The sequence below is a fragment of the Syngnathus scovelli genome, chromosome 9 (genome assembly GCF_024217435.2).
Source record: "Syngnathus scovelli strain Florida chromosome 9, RoL_Ssco_1.2, whole genome shotgun sequence".
NCBI lineage: Eukaryota > Metazoa > Chordata > Actinopteri > Syngnathiformes > Syngnathidae > Syngnathus > Syngnathus scovelli.
In genome coordinates this window covers 2776595-2798887 of record NC_090855.1, presented here as the reverse complement: position 1 = coordinate 2798887, position 22293 = coordinate 2776595, and the positions used below count along the sequence as shown (strand labels likewise).

Genomic DNA, 22293 nt, shown 5'->3' with positions numbered 1-22293 from the left:
ACATTTTTTATTGGAGAAAATTGTGTCCCAGCTGCTCAGCGCCGTCACGAAAAGAAGCGCACAATTTATACGGTAAATGTTCTTCAGACGTCCTCCGAGGGATTTTACGACTTTTTAAGTTTTAGTCTCCTGTATTTCATACTCGTGTGACACTTAAGAATGTTACCTAAAACATTGCCTGTCCGCTTAATTAAGGTTTTACGGTGATGCGCAGAAGAACTGGAACTCAACTCTAGAACAGATGATGTTTCTTCTTGCAAAAAAAGTTTTTTCTAAATATCAACAAACGGGAAAGCTTTCTTGGAACGATTTTCAGATTTCCGTTTATTTATCATCCTCGAAGCTGTTTTTTTTTTCATATTTTACTCCCATAATTGGATAAGATTAGCAAAAATACCTTTGCGTGCTACGCTACACGTAGCGCTCAGTATGATACATCGCACTTCACCACTGTAATCTCCTAGCATAATAAAAAACATTGTTATGTAAATACTTCCCAGACGTTGTCAAACAAATGAGCTAACAGCTAACAAAGTGTCTGTTGGCATTCTTCGATTTCCTTAATTGACTACTAGTACCCGTATTTTTCCTCACACGTCATTTTTGTGTCATTTTTTCCCGTCACCAGAGTGTAATAACTCCCTCGGTTGTGATTAACACCCCACTCAGTGTGTGTGAGGGATTCTGTGTCAGAGTTGGCGAGCGTGTGTGTACTTGCCCAGCCAAGCCTAAGGACAGACCCCCCTTTCCCCAGTACCCTGATACACATGAAAAACTCCCCCCCTCCGCCAGCTGACCCAGGCCAGGCTCCATCCCCGCCCCAGGGAAGTCTTCTCATGCCGGGGCCACAATTACACCTCGGCTTTTATCCACTCCATCTGCGACCCTGTTTTCCACCGTCTGGGGACGAGTGCCGAGCACGAGATCAGACTGATAAAAAAAAAAAGAGTAATAATTCTTGACTACCTGACAAAATGTAAACAGCGTGCCTCGACGGCTACAGTCTGGAACTAAATACACTTCTCGTGAGAGGGCTTCTCGTATAAGCAGTCGGGTTGACAGTGTGTTTTTTTAGATTAGTGCGTCACAAGGTAATTTTGTTGCAACATCGCTATATGATATAACGGAATGTGTAGAAAACATATTCTGTGAGTCAGTGGGGAAATTAACAGATTGCAACAGCGGAGGGGAATAAATAGCAGGACATGTAAAGCAGAATTCTTGGCGACACCCGGGGTGTCTAGACTTTTGCAATTGAAGGCCACCACTGCTCAGGACAGTGGGTTAAATAGATTAAAATACAACTGTGCTGTCGTTTGTTGAGCCGAGTCCAGTTTTTGCTTCTTAAGTAGGTCAATCCCGAGCAATTAGATATGTTTTGCATATTTTGAAGGTCAAAAAAAGTGTTTATTGCTGCAGTTGGGATACTTTGAAGATGTTTTTTTTAAGCAGCTGATAGTACCAGCACCTTAATAGGACTTTTGGTTTCAGGGTAACATGTACACACTTGACTTTGTTTGAACCAAACTTTTTTTTTTACGTTTTATTGTCCATTTCTGGCTGATATGCTTCTTTTACATTAAATGTGTGATTTTATAAATGCATTTATGTTTCCATCGTATTCCACAGACTCTATGATGCAGCTAGCTGTTTTTAAATCATACCCACAATCTATTTTCTACAGTAATAGGGATTCCCCAAGTGTATTTGCATTTTTTTTGGGTGGGGCAATTACATGTTTTTTTTTTTGTGTTGACGTATTTACTTTTCCATCGTTTTTGCCGCCTGCATGATGCACTTAACTATTTTTACATCTGACGTCTTGTTGATTTTTTTCACTACACTAATTCTACAACTTGTTTTTGTTTTTTTTCAGCTGGAGGGCACTTGCTGCTAGTGGTGGGCGGGGCATGTACACCACTGCCTTCTCTGTGATTGGCTGAGTAGCTGAAGGGGCGGGGTTACGAGTTGATAAAACAGACGCGAGACGCGCTCTGGTAAACAGTCATTGAGTTTCGGTTTGGAGCGCCTGACAAGCTTCGACTAAACAAAACTCCCCAAGATTCGCGTCAGTTATACAAGCGCTTCTTCAACTATGGATTTGGCGTGTGTGCTGTTTTTGCTTCTGAGCGTCGGGGCTTGGTTCTCCAGCGCCGAGAGGCACAGCGTCTTCTGGAACACCTCCAATCCAAAGTAAGTTGCAATGCTCTTTCATGTTCTTTCGAGATGTTGCAAGTCTTAAATGTTCTTTTATGTCGCAAAGAACTCTCTTTCATTTTTTTAAATCCACATGAGTGGTATTCATTTAATGTAGAGCGCAAGCACATCGGAGTTTTTCCCCAACTGACAGGTTCTGCACGCGCAATTTGCTCAATAGCACTAAATGGATATTGCAAAAGAAGCGTCACTAAGTGCCACATCTCGTGCACAAAATGCTGATTGCACTGCTTTGCCGGGGGGGTAGCTAGGGGCAGAAATGTAATTCCAGCCGACCACTCAATAGGATCGATGCGGCTTGACGTGGAGGGGTGCGATTTATTGAGCTTTCGGCGCGGGCAGTGTACAGAGAAAGCTGTTTTTTTTTTTTTTTATTTTGCTTTAAATAGGATTGAGTCTAGCATAGAAAAATAATAAATCAAAGAGCAAGACGTTACATGACATGAGCAGCACTGGAATTGACCTTTGACATGTGCCGTAAAAGACAGACAAGGGAAGGCTAGTGCGAAGTCGTGATTTGTTTTGAGAAGGTTAGCCTGAGTCTCACAACACCTGAAGGGGTGGGGCCTCAGGTAAATTTCCTGGCCGCTCAAATGGACTTTGTAACAGTTTTATTGACGATTTTTCTCAAATGCAATCTCAGGCCATAAATTTGCCACCACTGTTCTAAAATCGTTAAATATTGCCGAACAAGAAATCATTTTTTGCAGCACCAACACAGATTGAACTCGCCCTAACCTTCATGTTGACAATCCTCTTCATCTTAATCCTCCAATCTGTGATCAATCAGTCACCTGTTGGAGGGATTGGCTAAATCCGTCAGCAGCCTTTGACTGCGCCGTGACTGCGGATAAGTGATGCTAATTGATTCTCCGTCCCGATTGTACAGCCAGTGATTTGTCTTTGGGATGAGGACGCCGAGCAGATGGCAGCAGACTGTCCATTCATGTAGGCGAGCGCGTGTGTGTTAAAGTGTCCACTCGTAATGATTTAGTGCGTGTGTGTGTTTCTCCATGACAGGTGGTGAGGCGTGTTGTTCGCAGTCGGGTCGAGTCTTGTTCGTCATGTGACATGCCTCGTCTTGTTATTGTGGAATCGTGGCATTACCTAATAGAAACCTTTGAACGATTGGAGATTAGTCGCGGGAGCTGCCGTGATCGCGAGCACGTCACAAGTCGGAGGGAGCGGCGATCAATCAGGGCATCGTCACGGAGACGTGTGAGTCACACGTACACACTCTCGGGGTGGCGAGAGAAGGCCGGGTGGACTTCGATGTTAATATTAGCATCAGGCGGGCATTCCAGCGCTGCCTTCCATGTCGTCAGCTGTGCGTTTATGAGAACTTTGCAGACTTTTTTTTTTTTTTGCCTCTCTAAACTCGAGACTCCGAAATCCCACCCGCGTATTCCCGTCGTTTGTGTCAGGCCGTGACGTCTGGCCGTGATTGCAGAGGCGGGCGGGCCTGTCTGGACACGAGTTGAGCTTGGCCAAACCAAAACAGCCCCTCCAGCCAGCTTTCTCCACTCCTTAACCCCCCCCCTTCTTTTTTATAGCCAGCCTGTCTGCTCCCCGGGCCTTTTAATCCCGCCAGAAGGAGAGCGCACACTAACATAGATTACAGACGGTTTGTAATCTGACCATCTAACCCATAGACACAAAAACGATCATCTCACTCCGTGCTATTTTTTATCCACTCCTGTGATGTAACGTTTTTTTGTTTTTTTTTAACCCGTTTCATTGCATTATGCTCCCCACAATCTATGAGGTAAAAATAGCCACCGAGTAATAGTCCTTGCATAATCTCCGATATAGTTATTATACTTGGAAAGTAAGTACATCATTGTACTCTGGAGATGCATGGAAAAGCTTCTCCTCGTCTGCTTTTTGACCTGGCCCTGCAGCAGATAGCAAAAATACATGACTGATAATTGCCGCAAAGTAGCGACAAAGCACTACTTTTGTCTAAAAGAAGCTCCTCAACTCACTTGAACAGTGTTCCTTGCCCCCCCCCACGTAAGAGTGAATGCCAAACAGTAAACAAGTTCACTCCGTAATAGATACCTTGGAGTCCAGTACATTAGCGTAGCATGTTGCTAATAACAGTAATGGAGTCATATGTCACCGTCTTTTTCGGAGTATACATTAAGGAAAATCAATAACAAGGCGAAGTTCTTGTTGGCCCATCAATCACTTGCAGCTCTGTGATTGTCCTCGCCTCCTTTCTGCTCTTCCTCTCACTTCCTTATCTGTGCTCCAGACTTCCTTCTTCTTCCTCCTCCTATTCACATCCCCCAATTTTTTTTTTTTTTTTTTTCCACAGACCCCTCTCTGTTTTGGCCCTGGTATTTTTCCACTGGAGGTGGACAGGGCACCTCTCGACTCGACATTGTAGTATGTGTGGGCAGGCATGCGTCATATGTGTGTACTCTGCTCATTCACTGCATTTCACACATAGTTTTGCAAATCCAGCCTGTGGCCCACCATCGCCCCCTGAAGGACAGTTTCGGCCACGATGAGTGGTTTCCTCTAGTTTAATTAAATCAGGGATTTTTTAATGCAAACATCTTGCTGAATTTATGCCCCATTTAGCCTTTTGCTATTTATTCCTGACAGATTGTGAGAAAGGGGGGGGGGGAAAGTGGGTGAAAGGATTTAGGGGGCAGAGGGGAGGAGTAGAGGTCTGGGCCGAGGGTGAAACGGCGTCTGAAAAATTAGCCTGGACCAAGAGCGCTGGTTTATTAAGTCGGCATTAAGAGACGGAACAACCCTGAGGTGAAGACGTGAGGGGGGTTGGGCTCATTTGTGAGAATAAAGCGAGGAGAGAGTGGACACTGATGGATGGATGGAGGGGGGGTGGGGGTGTTCGAATGAATGATTTGTTTATTCTGCAAATGTCAAAATGTACATAAAAGCACTGGGAAGAGCAGATAGTGAAGAGAATGAGGCGAAAGAATTGTACAAAAACAAGTCTGGGATGCTAGGATGACGATTTGACGACATTTGCTTGATAAATAATATAAAAAATATAAAATATAAAAAAAAAACATTGCTGCGAATCACTGTCTTCGAGGACAGCTTTTTTTATTTTTTATTATTTTGGCAGCAAAACTAGTCGAGCAAACTCTGCCGGGCCGCTCCATGTTGTCGCGATCGCTAAATTAACGCCACTTGAGTGACAGAACGAGTAATTATCCGTTAATCAGCGACAGTGTTATTAAAGTCAATAAGCGAGTCATCCAGCGGTGGAAGAACCACTGACAGCTCCTAAGGAGGTGGAAATCTGACACACCCGACTGAATTAATAGGGTATTAAATGAGCACGGGTCCTTAGCACTAAACTACCCAAACCGCAACCCCCTAAAATGGCGGTGGCGGGAGTGCATCGAAGGTTCATCTGTTTAGTGTTTCGGTGTTGCTGACCGCGTTGTTTTTTTGTTTTTTTTTGCCCGTGCGAAACAGATACTTGTACTGCTGCTGCTGACTCGGGGGGGCCCCTGTCGGTGTGTGTGCGCGAGAAGCATAGCAACCGTGAACTCTGACCTCCTGACCCACGCGTTCCCCAGTGAAAGAGAATGTCAGTTGTTTGACCCCCCCTCCCCGGACTAGGCAGTCAAGTGCTCCGGGGACAAATGGAAGCACTGTAGTACGGTCAGGGTGAAACGGAGAAAGGGCGAGGGAGGGGAAGTGGAAAAATGTGGCGGCAGAATGTGACAGCGGTGAAACAAGCCGGTCCCTCGCTCTCCAAATGTTACATTGGCGTGCAAACATTGCCTGGTGATGCAAAAAGCTCATTAGCGCAAATTGACCTACCTCTGCCGCAAACGGTCGACCTTAATAAACAGATGTGTTCAGGAGCCCGCGGCGTGAGTTGCCCTCAATTGTCACGTTGGCGCCAGGCGCTAACGCTTTATTTCAACGCATTGCTCCAACTTGGCGCAATGCTGCTGACCCAGGAGGAAAGACACAGTGTCCAAAGTTGGTCCAGCAAAAGCGTAACAGCTACATTTGCTAATGTAGCATAGCCATGTTAGCTAGTTTAACATAGCTTAAAACATATTGTAATCGCTGCAAATTATATAAAGTTTAAACTCATTCGCCGGTTCACTTTCACTCACTTTATTGAAAACAAACGGCTAAAAAAATATTATTCACAACGACACAACTCACTGGCTAATATGTTAGCTAGTAAACAATCAGCTAACGCTACACCTTCACACGCTAACACCCATGTTATGACCAAGGCCTGGTCCCGCCTCTTAAATCCCAAGCCCAATTGAACAAAAACATCTGAACCTCACATGTATATATTATTGCGATTAATAATATAAAATCAATATACCAAAGTAGTTCTTTGGCGCTTTTTAACTGCAACCTTTCTGAAACGTGCTCCTCTCTCTTAATGAGACTAATGCGGGCCTTCAGAGCCCATGAGAATCGCACGCAGGAAAACCTGGGCTAATTGGGTTTTGCAACAACGCCAGCCCACACACACACATAAACGCACACCTGACACACACACACACACACAAAATGCAGCTTCGGTATCACGTTAACGCGACTCTCACCCCCGTGAGAAGTGTCAGCCTGTGGCAAGCGAGCGACGAGAGAGCTTTGATGGGCCAGATGTAAAAGGGCGGGAAACCCGCCGCGGCCCTCGGGAACATTTCATCCGATATTTTAAAAAAGAAATGAAAACTGCCGAATCCGCAAACGCTCACAATACATCATAATAAACATTTTCCGATTGTTGCGTCATTGGGAATACGTTTCCAAACAACTGCCCAAAAAGTTTAATTGTGAGAAAAACACGCTCATAAATTGAACACATCCGCCGCAATCACGGTAAAGCGAACGCTCCACAGGGGGGGGGGGGGGCCAAGGTGCCGAAGTTGGAGGGGCCCCCGGAGCCTTGAGGCCTGCACGCTATGGGGAGGGGAAGGCTATAATTACACCCGATTCATTTCTCCGCCCCTCCTTTTCTAGTCAACTCATCGGCCCCAGACCGCTTAACAGCTTTTAATTAGCTCGGCTATTGGAGGCGCCGAATAAAAGACGACTTTTTTTTCCCCCCCCTTAATGATAAACGGCGTTAATGGAATTGGCAACACTATCCATTTGCTCCGCTTTAGCCAAGCTAGAAAACAAAACTTGCTTGGTCAATGAGTTGAATAAAGATAAATATAATAGAAAGAAACAACAAGGCAGCATTTCATTCTTGTCTATATTTTGAATGTTTGAGGAAAGGGGGGGGGGGGCGCGAGGGAGCAACCTAACATGTTTAAAATTGCGCTCGGCTAACAAAGCATGTTTTGACTGGCGGGTTACGGCGAACGCACACGTATGCACACATGCCGAGGCAGGAAGGAGGGGTTAAAGGCCCGTGATTGGAGCCACTGTGTCTGCTTAGGCCAGGGGGTCCGAGAAGGAGCCACAACAACAGGAGGCGGTTTGGAGACAAGGGGGTAAAGAGGCACCACGTCCTGCGCTTTGATGCTAACAGACGTGCAAACGCCACGTGGGAGCCACTGTCGCTTTGGTTCACAAGCATGTTTCAATTTAAATTAAAATCACACCTTGACTTTAGATTTTAGATTATTTTTTTGTATGGAGCTTTTGCATGGCTAAACATTACCAGTGAAATAATTGACTGCCAACCAATTCTGACGTCTATAACCGTCAATGGCACTGAATGAGTTCAAATAAAGGCCAAAATATATATATTATTTTAGTTTGAATAATTTCATTAGCTTTGATTAACTACAGTAACCTCTGTTGAGGCGCGACGTCAAAGTGGAGACGGCGGCGAGGCTTGAAAAGAGCCGTAAAACCCTAAAGGGTGGATGAAGATGAAAAGAGAGCAGGAGGGCGTCAGTTGGACCCGACCCCGCCCCCTTTGTCTCCGTCTTTGAAGGAGCAAAGTCGAGTTAAACACAGTTTCCCTCCCCCCAAAAAAAAAAAAAAAGTGCGAGTGTGTTTTTTAAAAAAACAAAGTGTAGGTGTGAGCGGAACGGCGCCAAGGCCGAAACAAGTCCGACCTGACTTTGAAATTGTCACACTAATTTGCGCTTTCTAAAACAAAGCTGAACTTGCACAAACACAACGAGCAGCAGATGCTAAGCAGGTGCGCGTTCGGGATTGCGACACGCGTGTTTAAACCTCGTGATTAGTGTCAACGCGCTTGCTTGCAATCAAAACATTGGTGAGGCCCTCCGTCATTAAACCCTCACCCCTCCCTCCTCAGCTTCCTGTGGGACGACTACACGGTGGAAGTCCGCATCAACGACTACCTGGACATCATCTGCCCGCACTACAACCACGGCGAGGTTCCGCCGCATTTAGCCGAGCGCTACGTGCTCTACATGGTGGACAAGGACGACTACGACGTGTGCAAGCCTCGCTCGTTCGATCAGCTCCGCTGGGAGTGCTCTCGACCCTTCGCCCCCCACGCCCCTGAGAAGTTCTCCGAGAAGTTCCAACGCTTCACCCCCTTCACCCTGGGCAAGGAGTTCAGTCAAGGAGAGAGCTATTATTACATCTGTAAGTATTTGTACCTGAAGTGTTCCTCAGATTCCCAAAATGTGCAATTTGGGAGGTTGGAAAAATAATCGCGTGCGCTCTCCCCCATCAGCTAAGCCGATCCATCATCACGGCCAGGATTGCCTGAGGCTCAAAGTGGACGTGGCCGGAAAGAAAGGCGCGGGAAAGACTCAGACGGGGAAGTCCAAGGCGGACACGGAGAAGATCTCGGACCCGGCGAAAGCCAAGTTTGTCTCTTCCGGCGGAGTTCACAACCTGTCCAATCGTCTCCCAGCAGGTGAGGCATCCATCAGAAGACAGCCGCTTCTTTATTTTATTTTTTTTCCACACACTCACGTCTTGTTTCTCTCGTGTTCCCAGACGACCCAACAGCCATGGAGCCCAACGTCCAGAGGAGCGTTGGAAATTCAGGAACGCGGACCATCTCCTTCTCGTTCTTCTTGACGCTCCTTCCTGTTTTGTTAGCGGCGATGCTACACTGAAAAAAAAAAAACATTGCAAAGCAGCCCAGTGCTGGTCACCGGGGTCATGGACATTTTTTTTATACAAATACAGAGCTTTTATACAAAGACAAAGCTGTGAGTGTGAATTTGGAGTGTAGATCACTCTGAAGAAAATGACCTCCATTTTGTTTTTTTGTTTTTGTACTATGATGAGCATGAAGCACCATTTTCCGTTCTGAGCAATTTGTTATTGATGTTTTCATACCACTCTGTAGGTACACCTCCAGTTCCTGCGTCAGCCGACGCTGGTTATTTTGGATGTTTTTGTTTTTGTGCCGTTATTGTGTAGCACTCATCTTCGCAAGCCTCAAGTCAGCAGACCACTTTTCACACCTTATTCATTCAGGGACGACATCAAACATCAATACTCTGACCATTTGAAAATTGTTTTTATTTTGATGTTTTAAATGATCATTTTATTCCTCATTCTCCAATTTGTACCAAGTAACTTCAAATACCGCCGTGATGAGTTGAAATAACAGTAGTGTAGTAGGTCTAAGTGTTCTTGAAAAATATTGCAAGTCCTTGTAAGACAAATGTGGGAAATTTGAGAAGGACCACTCTACCGGAACATTCTAAATGAACTAACAATATGAGAACATTTTAAAAATGGTCAAATAAGTGCAACGTTGTCTTATCTTGGTACATGCTTGCCGATGCCCGATACTTGCCACCCCCCTCTCCTGACTTGTCAAGCCTCAAACTGAAGGGACTTTTTGAAAACATACACTGTACAGTCATTTTTTTACGTGTTTATATGTACATGTGTACATAAAAAAAAGATATTGTTTAAAGATGTGAAAACTTAATGGAATAAACAAAAGTGTTGTAATAAAAATCCTGTTTTTTTTTTTGTTTTTTTTCCATCTCGTTTTGGCAAATGGCAACGCTATCCCCCGATGGTACGTTCCAAGCCCACCCACGGGTCTTTCCCAACTTCTCCCGGCCCTCGGGCTTTTCCACGACTTTCATCCCGTGTGTCGGCAGTTTGCTCTGGCTCCCGTTTCACAGACTGCAAACCAAACACGGATGGTGGGGGGGGGGGTGCACGCTAGCAAGCGGGTGCGAAGGTGTCACTCTCGCCTCCTCACTTGCACCCTTTTTTTTTCGGGGCCTTTTTTTTTGCCTTTTTACCGCTCCGTGCAGGTGAAAGCGCAAGACGTGCCCACTCGTCGGAATGAAAGACAAGCCGTCGAAAACCTCAGAAATGGCTGAAAACTGTCAAAATTCGCTATCCTCTGTAAAACCCAGAAATGTATACTGTACATACCAAAGCAGAACATAAGGAGCTTTTATTTACTTCTGCACCATCACGTCATGCCTGCTTGATATGAACGCAATATGTGTTAAAGCGATGATGTCATCAAGCACATGCCACTCACATAATGTCCATCATTCCTCCATTTTGTATTCTACATTAGGGTCAAGGGTGAACTGGAGGCTATCAGAGGAAAAATTTCTTTGTGTTTGGACAAAATGAAAAAGGAATGGGGAAGTCTGTGATACAGTCAAATAGAACAATAACACAAAGACACCACCAAGGGGGCAAACAAAAGTAAAATGTCAAATTAAATGTCAAAAATGAAGCAAAGACAGGAAGGGAGAAGAAATGACGTGTGAAGAAGGGCTGTTGCTAAAGGTCAAACTTCAGACTTGTTGTCAGGGCGACTGGACTTGGCTGCGCTATAAAAAATATGATAATATCAATTGATACCTAGAATTCGTTTGTAAAAGGAGCATTTAAAAAAAAAAAACTCATTATCTCTTGTATTGGATTTTACGAAGTGCACCCAATGGTAAACATGTAAGGAAATATTCCAAAATCCAGATTTGGTCAAATATTGTTTATTTCTAATAGAAAGGTTATTTTAGTTATATATTTCAAAATTTGACCAGTTATAGAAAACGAATGAAATATCGTTTATTTACTAAATCAGGTCAAACTAATGATGACGTCAGGTGTATCAGTTTTAGCGCACCATTGGACCGACCACGCACCACGTGATTTGGTAAACAACCAATCGAAGCGCGACTGATTGCAAACACGGAAATACAGCCAGAAAAGAAGTCCGCCCGCCGTCGGGTGTAGTAATTTTGCTTTTCACGACTCTTTTATATTAAAAAACAAATATTATACTCTAAATAACAAATATATTTATCGTTTTTTAAATCCTTTTTATGGATTTGCTGTATCTTTTATCATGGGCGTGCATCGTGTTTACACTCGGGATGCTCTCGACTGGGCTGTAAGTACACGTCTGTTTTTGCGGCGTGGCAAACTATCAACTCAAATAATCATTTTGTGCAAATCTTTTGCATTTTCGAGGTGAAATTTATTTATTAAGCGCGTTGTCAACTTGTTGCACTGTTGCTGTCAGTTGCAGTGATGAATATTGACGAGATGAACGTTTGCATAATTCCCTTCTTAATTGTCTTGATCTTTGTATTTTTGTGTGTGCAGGGTCGACCTAAAGAAAATGCAAAAATCCAAAAGCACCGACAACATCCAATTTCTGCCTTTTCTCATCACATGTGCCAAGTATGTATTGTTTGAGGCATTTGCTAACCAAAGCAAATGAAAAAAAAAAAATCATAAAACAAAGCTTTTAAGGCATAAATGACTGTCATGAATTGTTTGTCCTGTTCATCCTCTCCATTGTTTTGGTTTCCATAGTAACCTCGGATGGCTCTACTATGGGATGCTGAAGAGCGACCAAACGCTTATAATCGTCAATCTTATCGGCGCTTTTCTGCAGTCCATCTACATCCTCGTATACTTCAAGTACACAAAACAAAAGGTTAGCATAGCATCATGTTTGCGTGCTTGTATGTGAAGCTTGAGGCCATTTTTTTTTTTTTTAATAGAAAAATATCCTTTTCCAAGTACTTGTCATCTCAACGATGGTGACCAGCGTCGGGTTGTACTTTTCATACCTCCCTCCGGGCGACCTGGTGTTAAACCAGCTCGGCCTGGTCTGCAGCGTGGCCACTGTGGGCGTGTACCTGTCCCCCCTTGCAGACCTGGTAAGAAACACTTGGGTCATTTATTCAAATACAGCAAAACTTCAAACTGCGCCTAATCCGACACTCCTGCACACCTGCGTGTTTATATTTGTGTAGAAGCGAAGAGTCAGTCGTCATGGGGCCCATCACATGTCTTCTTTCCTGTCGTGTTTGTCTCTGATCCTGTTTGTCTCCTTCCCTCCATCTGCCACACAGTCAGAAACGAGCCCGTGGCTTTCCTCCCATTCTTCTCCTCCTCATCTGCATCTTCCTGTTATTCCTTCACCGTTTGGCCCCCCCATCCCCTCGGAGACGCCAGGTTGACTTCTTACCCTAATAGTGTGTTGGCATTTGGCAGCCGGTAATTAGTTTGAAATCCTCGCTTGAGTGGTTAGCTGCTCAAATTGTTGCCATTATTAAACTTTTATTAAAGGTACAGATAGTGATTGAACAAGTAACATTTCATTATTTAACCTCAGGTAATATTTATATAATTTAAAAAAATATATATATTTTTTTTCATCAAATGTGTCATATGAATATTTTTATCCCAAATCAGATTTTATTTTTGTAAATTACAACAGTCGTTCCCATATTACTTTTATTTTATTATTTTTTTGGAGGGGTAAGAATATGATTGTCTGCAAAAAAGTATTTAACATTTATTCTCAAAAGATTTTTTTTAAAAACAGGAACATACATTTAAATAGTGAATGCCGTAATTATTAATTGGCCTACAGTATTTTAATTTTTCCAACTTTTTGGGCTGAATTGACTTCTCGTCTGCTTACTCTGAAGTCTACCTGCTTTGAACCTGCTCACCTCCCACAACCTGTTCCTACTTGCTTGACTTGTTTACAACCTTCTTGCGGGCCTCGTCTTTGTTGAAACCATTCCTCATGTTGAAATAAGCACCTCTGATTGGGTCTCATTCAGATGGCCATCGTGCAGAGCGGCAACGTACAGCGCTTGTCCTTCCCCCTGACCGTGGCCACGTTCTTCACTTCCACTTCCTGGTTCTTCTACGGCCAGCAGCTGGATGACTACTACATCATGGTACCGCACACAATTACGAATTCACTTATTATGCTAATCGGAATTTTCCAATATTTGCGAATATCATTCTCCTGCGTGTGCATTTTAGGTCCCTAACCTTCCTGGAATTCTCACTAGCATCATCAGATTTTATTTGTTTTGGAGATTTGCCCACGTCAGCCCCGCCTATAAGTCCATGCAGGTATGATCATATCCAGCAATGGACATGTTACGCAATGTGGGTGATGACGTCTATGAGCCACAAAGTTGTAAGTAAAAGTATTTATATTCCAAAGGTATATTGCAATACTTGAGAAATTTAATTCAGGTCTTTTGTTAAAGGTGTCCCCCCTTTAAGTGCCTTGCGTTGGCTACTGGTGGGTACCCTGGACCGACTGATGAAAAAAAAAAGATAAATAGTAAAACTGAGAAGTTTTCAAATGGTCCCATTTGGCAAAAATATATTCACGTGGATTGATTTGTTTACTGAGATCCAAAGACTGCGTTGTTTGTAGGCTGCTATTTAGAAGAGGGCGAACGAACACGTGTCGAGCGTTTCCTCTTTGCTTCTGCCGGGAAAACACTTTTTTTTTAAAAAATTCTATTTCCTCTTGTGCCTTTCCTTGTTACCAGAACATATCAGTGGCAGTAAGTTATATATTGTGTTTCTATGACGACTGTTTACATCGGCTATTTTTGAAAGCTTTTTTTAAAAGTGTAAAATGGACCTAAATGATGACTTTTTGTCAATAAATAATGACAAAGTGCCCAAGTGTTTATTTTTTCCAATCTAACCAACTTTATGCTAATCAAGAATTAAATTATGGATCATTTTGAGCAGCATGTCAGCCACTTAAATTTAAAATAAGTGGATGTTATTGGTGTTCCAATGGGAGCAACAGCGCCCCCTAGAGCTTATCCCTTGATTGTAAAAGGAATTTGTCTTGTGTGTGTATAATACAAAGCTTGCTTGATAGTGCGGTGGCGCGAATGAGCTTGTTTGTGCGTGAGTGTGTTGATCCAGAGAGGCCAGTGGTGGGAAAGGCCACGCCAGAGGTTCTCATCCCATGTGTGTGTGTGTTACATGAATCCTTTTCCTGAGCTCAAACAGCCCTGATACAACACACACACACAACACACACAGACACAACACGGCATTGTGCTGCTGAAGCGAGTGAAGGTGGGAAACAAATGTGGTATATTGAACGGAAGACGGGCCATGAATCAAAGGCGGACATTTAAATGGTCGCTTTTGTTGGACATTTAAATTGTGAATGTCAACAAACAACTTGATAACATGAGCTACAATTATGTTTTTCTCAATCTATATTCTTCATTTAACCACTAAAGCAAATGTGTATTTTTTTTTAAATGATAATTAAGTTTGCTATTGGGAAAAAGTAACATGCTATATGTATTTAAATTTATGACGGTTAATACCCATAAATAGTTTGCTAATAAAAATAGGTAAATCCAAATCCAGTAATTATTTCTATCTGTTTTTACAATTTTGTAGCAGTTTTGAATATCTAAATTTCCGCAAAGTTCATTCAAGTAGCAAAAGTTCAACTTTGGGAAACAAAGTCAAAGTCTGCTTTATTGTCAATTTCTTCACACGCCAAGACACACAAAGATATCAAAATTACGTTCCCACTATCCCACGGTGACAAAACATAGTACACAATATACATACAAGTAAACAACACAAAAAAATAAAAACAAGAATGAATAAATAACAATTCTGTTATATCCCAAAATTAGTAAATGGAGCAAACTGGAACAAAAATTTCACTGTACAAATCATTAAACAGTGTAAATCCACGTGCACACGATAGCTTAAATTTATAACGTGTGAATAAATTGGGGGGGTCGGGGGGGGGATAGGGTGAGCGAAAGCACATTCCTAATGTGCAAAACAGCAGCTGGGACAGGTGTGCATTTACTGGGACGTCCTGCGTGGGTGCACCGTGTGCTGAGTAGTGTCCGCTAACTGTGTGTGTGTCATCACTTTGTGCAAGCTGCACAAGGTGCTTCTTGCAAAGAGGGGGGCCCCAAAATGCCAGTCAGCTCACATGTGTGTGTGTAGTCTACAAGGAGGCAGGAAACAGAGCCATCCTGTTTGCAAGTTCAACTCATTGTTCAGCTGATTGTACTCACCCCCTCCCCTCCCTCATCGTCACCCTTACTACACACGCGACAAACAAACCCGCTGTTGTGTTTACTCGACTGCAAGCGTTGTAAAGGCTGTTATTGTCCCTTTAAAGGCCGAGGCAGGAAATCTACGAAGCAACTTGCGGAATTCCAACGCACATATACAGTGAGCGATATAAATCTTCAGCTGTGTGCAGTTGTCAGACCTTTGCTCCACATACATTAACAGGCAGAAGTTTCTCCGTGTGTGTGTATGTGTGTCCTCAGGGCGATGCACAACCCGCTAGATTGTTTTACCACCTTCCTCCTCGTCTTGCTGGTATTTTGGCGGCCTTCGGGAGCCGAGGCAGGCGACATCGAGGTGACATGCGGACAGGCGCTCATTAAGCTGTCAGGGCAGAACGACGGCCCGCCTCTTGACTGCCTGCATGCACACTTCTTCATTTCATACAAATCATCTGACACGCTCATCTCGCTTTACACTGACGTCTCAATAAACTCACTTTGGTTTACTCTTTTTTTTTTTTTACTGTGATGTAATAAGCTTTTTTTTTCCCTCGCTGTAAATTGCAGCAAGTTTGGGGCCTTAATGGAGGGTTAATGTTTTTTAAGGTAAATTATGAGACATGTTCACAACTACTGCCTGCCTCAGCATGCTTCAAGTTTGTGGTGCAAGAGAAAGATGGAGACATATATAGGCGCTATATGTTGAGAAAATGCCCCGAGGTAAAACCAGTTTGAGTACAGCATGTTTCTCTGCTTGCAAGAAAGCACGTCATGTTCCTGCAAATAATTCTTGATTTTTTTTTTTATCAGTGTCCAACTATAACAAATGGCTCAATAAGACAACTCCCAGTCGATTGTGTTCGTGAGAAGATTGACTGTCTTTCTCTTTATTTTAATATATGATTCCACAGTGTGCTCAATCATTTATGGTGCAATTTTACTAAGAAATTGATGGAGGCAATTCTCAATTAATATAGTCGTGAGAAAGAGTTGTTGAGCTGTAAAAGCATGTTTTGTTTATTGTGGGTGTAACCAAGTTAAAAATATTACAAAATCTTATATATAAATTCAAAACGTGCATGATTTTTTTTAATGTTTATCAGTAATAATGACGTTTTTCAATGAAAGATGATATATTGTGTGATGTTACTGAATAGCAAATAATTGTTTTGCATAATTTATGTTTAAATGTGTTCGTATATAGTCCATGAAAAAAAAAATAATTTGTGTATAATTAGTGTAAATGTGTGAATCACATCCGGGGTGAAAGGTCAAGCGTAGAGAACAAGATGGTCGACGAGCGAACTCATTTAAGTGGATACAAGTGGAATTAGCATCAATGAAGGTAAGGTAACTTTGTTTATTTTTGCTTTCGTGTGAACGAGCCATTTGTTTTAAAAACGTAGCAGCAGTATGTAATATTGAAAGTGAAATATATCAGTTTCCAGAAACTTTGAGATTCATTAACAATAAATGCCTTCATATGATAAAATGAAACCCCAAAATAACAAAAGCACGGATAGCACGAGGTGGAAATGTCCCTTGCATTGAAGCTAAAATTATATCAAAAACGTTTTAATACTTTCCATTCTAGTCAATTCTATTCAAACACATCATAACAGTATTCTAAATTGCCAATTTACAGAAGATAAACCACAAAAACTCAGGTAATGTCGCCGCCTTGTGGTGTAGCTGTAACATTGCAAGCTCACTCGCCAGACACTGCTCTCAGTCTACTCACAGCTGCTCCCTGTAATGAAACCAGACTCGACATGTTTACTTTAAAACTCTAAACCCTAATTTGAAAGCCTAAACCTGCCCTGACGTATTGGCTTCACTAAAAAACAACCATAAAAAAAAAAAAAAAACTGCGGCCATTCACACAAACGGAGCTGTCAAGCCACTCAAACAATTAATGGAAGGCTTGCCCTCACATGATGCTGTGTTACGCAATATTCACTCAAAGAGAGCGTGTATTTTTCCCCCCCACCTAATCCCAACTTGTCTAGTTAACAATAACAAACGACATAAAAAACAGCAGTTGTTAGCAAGCAAAACAAAGTTAGGCACGTTGCATGTCAGATTACAAGTTATTTTATTCTTATGATTTAAAAAAAAAAAAAAGCTAAGCATACAGTGTCACGTGGTTCCACTACCACACTCATTCCCTCGAAAAAAAAAAAAATCATGTACAATCAAGTTCAAATCCTGTGTAAATATTACAATATCGACAATCAGCGCTGTCAGGCATAAACAACCACATCATTACCTGCACAAAAAGGAGAAGAACGCTCATATTTTACCGACACTGTCACGGAGGTATTATTGAATATAATAAGTGATGTGCCTTGGAGCTAGTTACAATCCAATAAATGTGCCTTAACAGCCCCATGAGGCCACACACGTACAAATCAATCATTCATACAAAACAATCAATTGACAAACATATCCTGTATATGCATGTTCAACACATGCAATGAAAATAATTAGGCAAATATCATCAAATACATCACAAGACCTTTCAAAATTGCAATAAATATACTGTTGACATACAAAATGGTCATATGAATTCAATTCCAATTAATCTTCCGGAAACCAATTATATTATATTACGCTACGTTACAAATAAAGGCTTCGAATTTTTAGACAGAGTATATCTGCAGTGCTTTTATAATAATCATAAAATAAATACAGCGCATCATCACGCCCACATGCAATATTTGTCCCATGTATGAGTTATGCATAGTCGAAATTTTGCTTCAGCCACAATGTTAACATGGAAGCATGAAAAACCAATTGCGCAACTTCATGATTTACTAACATCGGTAGCACGTGTTTTGATGGTCACCCTGGGCGGCGGCGGCGGCGCTTCCTCCTCGATGCTGCGACTGGCCACCAGGTCCTGCAGCTGCAGGGCGCCGCCGCCGATGAAGCAGAAGGCGGGACAGACGGGGGCCGAGCAGTCCACGTGGCCCTCCCACAGCACGCGTAAGGAGTGGGCGTCGTAGAAGGCCACGCCGCCCTCGTCGCAGTCCAAGCACACGCCCAGCCTAGGCGGCAGAGGCGTCGTGTAAGGGTGGGCGGGCTTAGAGTGTTGATGGCCTCGGGGGAGAAGGATTTTGCCCATGCCCATGGTGAGGAAGCAGAAGGCGGGCGAGTCCTGGTTGTCGTCTGCCTCGCTGTCATGGCCGCTGTCCGGGTCATACCTTAGGATGGAGAGAAAACGTTTGGTAAAAGAGGGCTGATATTTTCTATAGCCTGCAGAGGGCGCCAGAGGGTTCTCACCTGGGACTGGCCATGTCTTGCGGCTGATGGAACCATTCTTGAAGTTTGGCCTCCTGTCCCACTCCGACCTGCATAAAGGGCAAAAAAAATTAAAATGAACCCTGAAGAGCAATGGTAATATGACAAGCACTTGAAAATGTCAAAAGATTCTCCTGCCTTAATCAGGTAGGAGCCGGGTTCCACCGAGCAGGCCCAGTAGTGCCTGCCTTGAGAGACGGCCAGGTCGGCCACCAGAAGGTCGGCTGTCAGGTGGCAGGAGGTGAGCGTGCGGTCGGCGACCTTCAGCAAGGAGAGTCCCGGCACGCTACGGGCGTACGTCTGACCCTTGCCCAGCGCCAGCCGGTCGGAATGCAAGCCCCAGCGAGAGTCCAAGGAGAAAGACAACACTGGACAGAGGGCATAACAGGAAAGGGAGAAGAGGAAGAGGAATTCTCAAGCTGAACACACAATGGAGGAAACAACAGGAAAGCAGAAAAAGAAGTACGAAGGAAAAATATTCAAACTCAAAACATTCACATTTTTAACGTTGGCAGCATGTATAAATGAGTGAATTTACCGGGAGCCGGCGGCGTGTGAAGGTACACGTCCTCGCTGAAGTCTCCAAAGCCGGCCTTGTTGCAGCCTCGCACCCTCATCACGTACACGCTGTCGATCTGCAGTTGACCCACGATGGCGCTGGTCCCTCGCACTTCATCCAGTCTCCGCCACGTCGTCGAGGCGTTGGGGGATCGGGTGCCTCCCCACGTGTCTCCGGACGCGCCCGTCCGTCTCCGGTACTCGACGGAGAAATGCCACGCCGGGGCCGAGTCCTGCGGGAGGCGCCAGCACAGGAAGAGCTGGTCGTACGCCAGCGTCTTCTGGGTGTCGATCACTGGGGCCAGAGGGGCTGCCGGCCACAAAACAAGGTATGCGATCGATCAATTCACGGCGCCTATTCTGTAAAGTTAATACATTTAGGTGTACCTAATGTAGCGTCCAGTGCGGAACCTACCGCGAATAAAATCTAAGCCGTTAATGAGTTTGATCTCTTTTGTTGCATCCAGGTGAAAATGTCTGAATGATGGATCAGCGTTCAGGGAGAAGCACTGGAGGTTTGTGATGGCCTTCACGAGCCTGCCCGGGGAAATGAAACAATCACATTAAGACGATTAAAAAAAATAAATAAAATGTCAGCAAGAAGAACCTGTTGTGAGTGACTCTGGCCGCCTGCACGAAACACGGCTGGTCGATCTCCTTGAGGAGCTCGTGGGTGTAGGCCATCATGCCGGCGTGCTCCAGCATGTCTCGCCTGGCCGACGCCTGAGCGGACAGCGCCTCCTCCCTGCGACTGCGCGAGCCCTCCAGGGCCACGGACAACACCCCCTGCCGCTCGGCGATGGACGCAGCCAGATCCTGCATGCAGCGGCTCAGATGGCGGAGAGCTACGGCGCTGTTGGCCTGCAGGCACAAATGTAAGGATGACGACCTTTAGTTAAAAACTATGTATACACATATGAATTACTGTACGCAGGCGCCCTCTAGTGGTGTGTGAACAAATCACAATCCAAGTGCAGCTCATTTGCATGGAATCTACTCCAACCTGACCTCCATCTGTTTGATGGTCCCCTCCAGTTGTGTGATCTGACTTTGGATGGTCTCCTGGTTGGCCAGGATGTAGTTAACCTCCTTGGTCAGTTGATCCTGTAAGAGCAGGAAGCAAAGCTGATACCAGTGCCTTTAAAAAAAAAAAAAGTGGGGTACCTTGAGGGCCTGGTAGGCTTGAGTCACTGGTAGGACTTTGTGGCCATGGTGGTTGCGGCGGAGCTTACACAGCGGACACAGCAACCTGCGGCAAGTGCAGCAGTACCACAACAGACGCTCCTGCTCGTGCTCCGTGCACGTCAGCACCTTCAGGCGCGGAAACATCACATTCAACGGAGATTATCACGGGGAGGGAGACAAGAAGAAAGACAAAACCTTTGGGCGAAAGTTGTTTGTGGGGAGGATGTGCTCGTGTTGGGCTCGGGGGGTCCCCCAGGGGTGGTAGAGCTTGAAACATTCATTGCAGAAGTTGGCTTTGCAGTCAGCGCAGCCCTTGGTGGCCTCCAGAGATTGAGGAGGCTTGCAGAATGCGCACACGATGGCCGTGCTGCCCAGACTCTGCGTGTGCCTGTACCTGACGTACCGCAGAATAAATCAATACAAAATCTAATTTAGTAATAATTGAAAAGAAATAATTATAATAAATAAATTGTCTCCGGTGTTTCGCTTGTTTTTCTTTTTGCAGTTACCTTTCCACAATACGCTCCAGAGTGAGGTTGCGGGGACAATCGGTCAGGCCTTTCTCGCCAAGTTCCACATCCTCCTGACAGGAAGGACACGGGAACAGCATGGGGGGAGGGGCCACGTCCTTACGCCGCCGTCCGGGGTATGTGCTGCATGCTTTGGGGGAGGAGATGAGGAAATCAAATTGAATATGTGACAAATAATGTCAATGGGAACCTGTTTTGCTAGAAATATCTTTGTTGTGTGTGATATGAAACTCCAGGTTGAGGGCTGACCTCATGGATGATGTCACACGAGACATTCTGACATCATCCCACAACACTCAATTTTGAGACGTGTTCGTCCTCACCAGTTCTTAGGATGTGGTCCGGGGTCCTCGGCGATGGTCTGCGGGGCTGGCGCGGGGAGCGAGTGTTGGGCGTGGAGGCCGGCGACCTCGGCTCCGGGGGGAGGTCAGGTTGAGGGAAGCCCCTCTCTACCAACACGTCGGCCGCACACAGTAAGCACACGCTGTGCTGGCAAGGCAGCAGGATGGGCTGCTTCACCATGTCGTCGCACACAGGACAACGAAGTTCTCGCTCCATGCTCTTCATGTTGGACTGGAATGAGAATATTATACTCGCGTATCATTCCAATTTGGCTCAACTATTTTTAATCATGACCAGCGAGATGCAGCATCCCGTTTCTATGACGACATACATCACCTCAGCTTCCTGTGCTATGTTTAACATTTTGTTTGGATTCAAATGTGAACTATTGGGTGTTTTTTCTATCTAATAAAAAATTTCATTTAGCAAGCGGCAGCTAAATACAAGCTATGTGTGAAATGCCATAATATAGCGATGCATGTGCACGTTGCTTGGGGAATAAAGATCATGAGGAGTTTTATACTCACGCTGATACGAAGCAAAGCATCCATGATGGAAGTGAAGCTTTTTAATTCCGTGTCTGCCATGAGTGCATGAAGAAAAGCCGGTGCCAGGAAGCCCTCTTATATCTGTGCTAGCAAATCGGCCCGCTGACGTGCTGCTATGAGCATCCTCGGAAAGGTGGGAGAAAGAACTGGGGGGCGTTATCGGGAACGGGGGGCGGCTTAATTCGGTCGCATTCTTTTGTCATCCATCATTATTATTATTGTTGCTGTTTTTATTATTATTACGTGCGTTAAAAAGTTTTCTATTCAAAATTGCCAACGATATGAAATAAAATGAGTTCCTTGTGCTGCCAAAAGACAGCAGCATTGTAAAGCCCCATTGTCGTCAAACCGGAACTATTGCTGTATGAATTTGTA

The 22293-nt window shown here is 44.3% G+C and overlaps 3 protein-coding genes across 6 annotated transcripts; 2 read left to right on the top strand and 1 right to left on the bottom strand.

Annotated features, from left to right (window-relative positions):
• Nucleotides 1-1894: 1894 nt before the first annotated feature.
• On the top strand, nt 1895-10022 carry efna1b (ephrin-A1b). Its single transcript, XM_049731023.2, has 4 exons — nt 1895-2193; nt 8459-8754; nt 8846-9031; nt 9115-10022. Exons 1-4 carry the CDS (start codon nt 2096-2098, stop codon nt 9234-9236), a joined length of 702 nt encoding a protein of 233 aa, XP_049586980.1. The 5' UTR covers nt 1895-2095; the 3' UTR covers nt 9237-10022.
• Nucleotides 10023-11281: 1259 nt separating this feature from the next.
• On the top strand, nt 11282-14062 carry slc50a1 (solute carrier family 50 member 1). 2 transcript variants are annotated; one of them, XM_049731031.1, is made up of 7 exons: nt 11282-11503; nt 11719-11796; nt 11932-12055; nt 12123-12281; nt 12477-12579; nt 13197-13316; nt 13405-14062. In XM_049731031.1, the coding sequence occupies exons 1-6, from the start codon at nt 11436-11438 to the stop codon at nt 13301-13303; spliced, it is 639 nt and encodes a 212-aa protein (XP_049586988.1). In that variant the 5' UTR covers nt 11282-11435; the 3' UTR covers nt 13304-13316; nt 13405-14062. The 2 variants fall into 2 exon arrangements, with proteins under 2 accessions (XP_049586988.1, XP_049586987.1); XM_049731030.2 differs by lacking the exon at nt 12477-12579 and having other exon boundaries at nt 11285-11503.
• A 3468-nt stretch (nt 14063-17530) lies between these two features.
• Nucleotides 17531-22260, bottom strand: trim46a (tripartite motif containing 46a). 3 transcript variants are annotated; one of them, XM_049730849.2, is made up of 12 exons: nt 21898-22260; nt 21352-21601; nt 21008-21158; nt 20694-20892; nt 20478-20624; nt 20322-20417; nt 19921-20174; nt 19729-19850; nt 19294-19623; nt 18894-19123; nt 18738-18805; nt 17531-18658 (listed from the first exon to the last, which is right to left on the bottom strand). In XM_049730849.2, the coding sequence occupies exons 1-12, from the start codon at nt 21955-21957 to the stop codon at nt 18259-18261; spliced, it is 2307 nt and encodes a 768-aa protein (XP_049586806.1). In that variant the 5' UTR covers nt 21958-22260; the 3' UTR covers nt 17531-18258. The 3 variants fall into 3 exon arrangements, with proteins under 3 accessions (XP_049586806.1, XP_049586808.1, XP_049586807.1); XM_049730851.2 differs by having other exon boundaries at nt 21325-21601; nt 21898-21986; XM_049730850.2 differs by lacking the exons at nt 17531-18658; nt 18738-18805 and having other exon boundaries at nt 19035-19174.
• Nucleotides 22261-22293: the final 33 nt, after the last annotated feature.

Excerpts from the sequence above, each read along its gene's own strand:
- efna1b (XM_049731023.2), top strand. The coding sequence starts at position 2,096 with ATGGATTTGGCGTGTGTGCTGTTTTTGCTTCTGAGCGTCGGGGCTTGG. Across the intron at positions 8,755-8,845 it reads AGAGAGCTATTATTACATCT|CTAAGCCGATCCATCATCAC; the intron begins GTAAGTATTTGT and ends CTCCCCCATCAG. Across the intron at positions 9,032-9,114 it reads GTCCAATCGTCTCCCAGCAG|ACGACCCAACAGCCATGGAG; the intron begins GTGAGGCATCCA and ends TCGTGTTCCCAG.
- slc50a1 (XM_049731030.2), top strand. The coding sequence starts at position 11,436 with ATGGATTTGCTGTATCTTTTATCATGGGCGTGCATCGTGTTTACACTC. Across the intron at positions 12,056-12,122 it reads TCAAGTACACAAAACAAAAG|AAAAATATCCTTTTCCAAGT; the intron begins GTTAGCATAGCA and ends TTTTTTTAATAG. Across the intron at positions 13,317-13,404 it reads TGGATGACTACTACATCATG|GTCCCTAACCTTCCTGGAAT; the intron begins GTACCGCACACA and ends TGTGCATTTTAG.
- trim46a (XM_049730851.2), bottom strand. The coding sequence starts at position 21,957 with ATGGCAGACACGGAATTAAAAAGCTTCACTTCCATCATGGATGCTTTG. Across the intron at positions 20,625-20,693 it reads CAAACAACTTTCGCCCAAAG|GTGCTGACGTGCACGGAGCA; the intron begins GTTTTGTCTTTC and ends CCGCGCCTGAAG. Across the intron at positions 19,851-19,920 it reads GCCAGAGTCACTCACAACAG|GCTCGTGAAGGCCATCACAA; the intron begins GTTCTTCTTGCT and ends TTCCCCGGGCAG.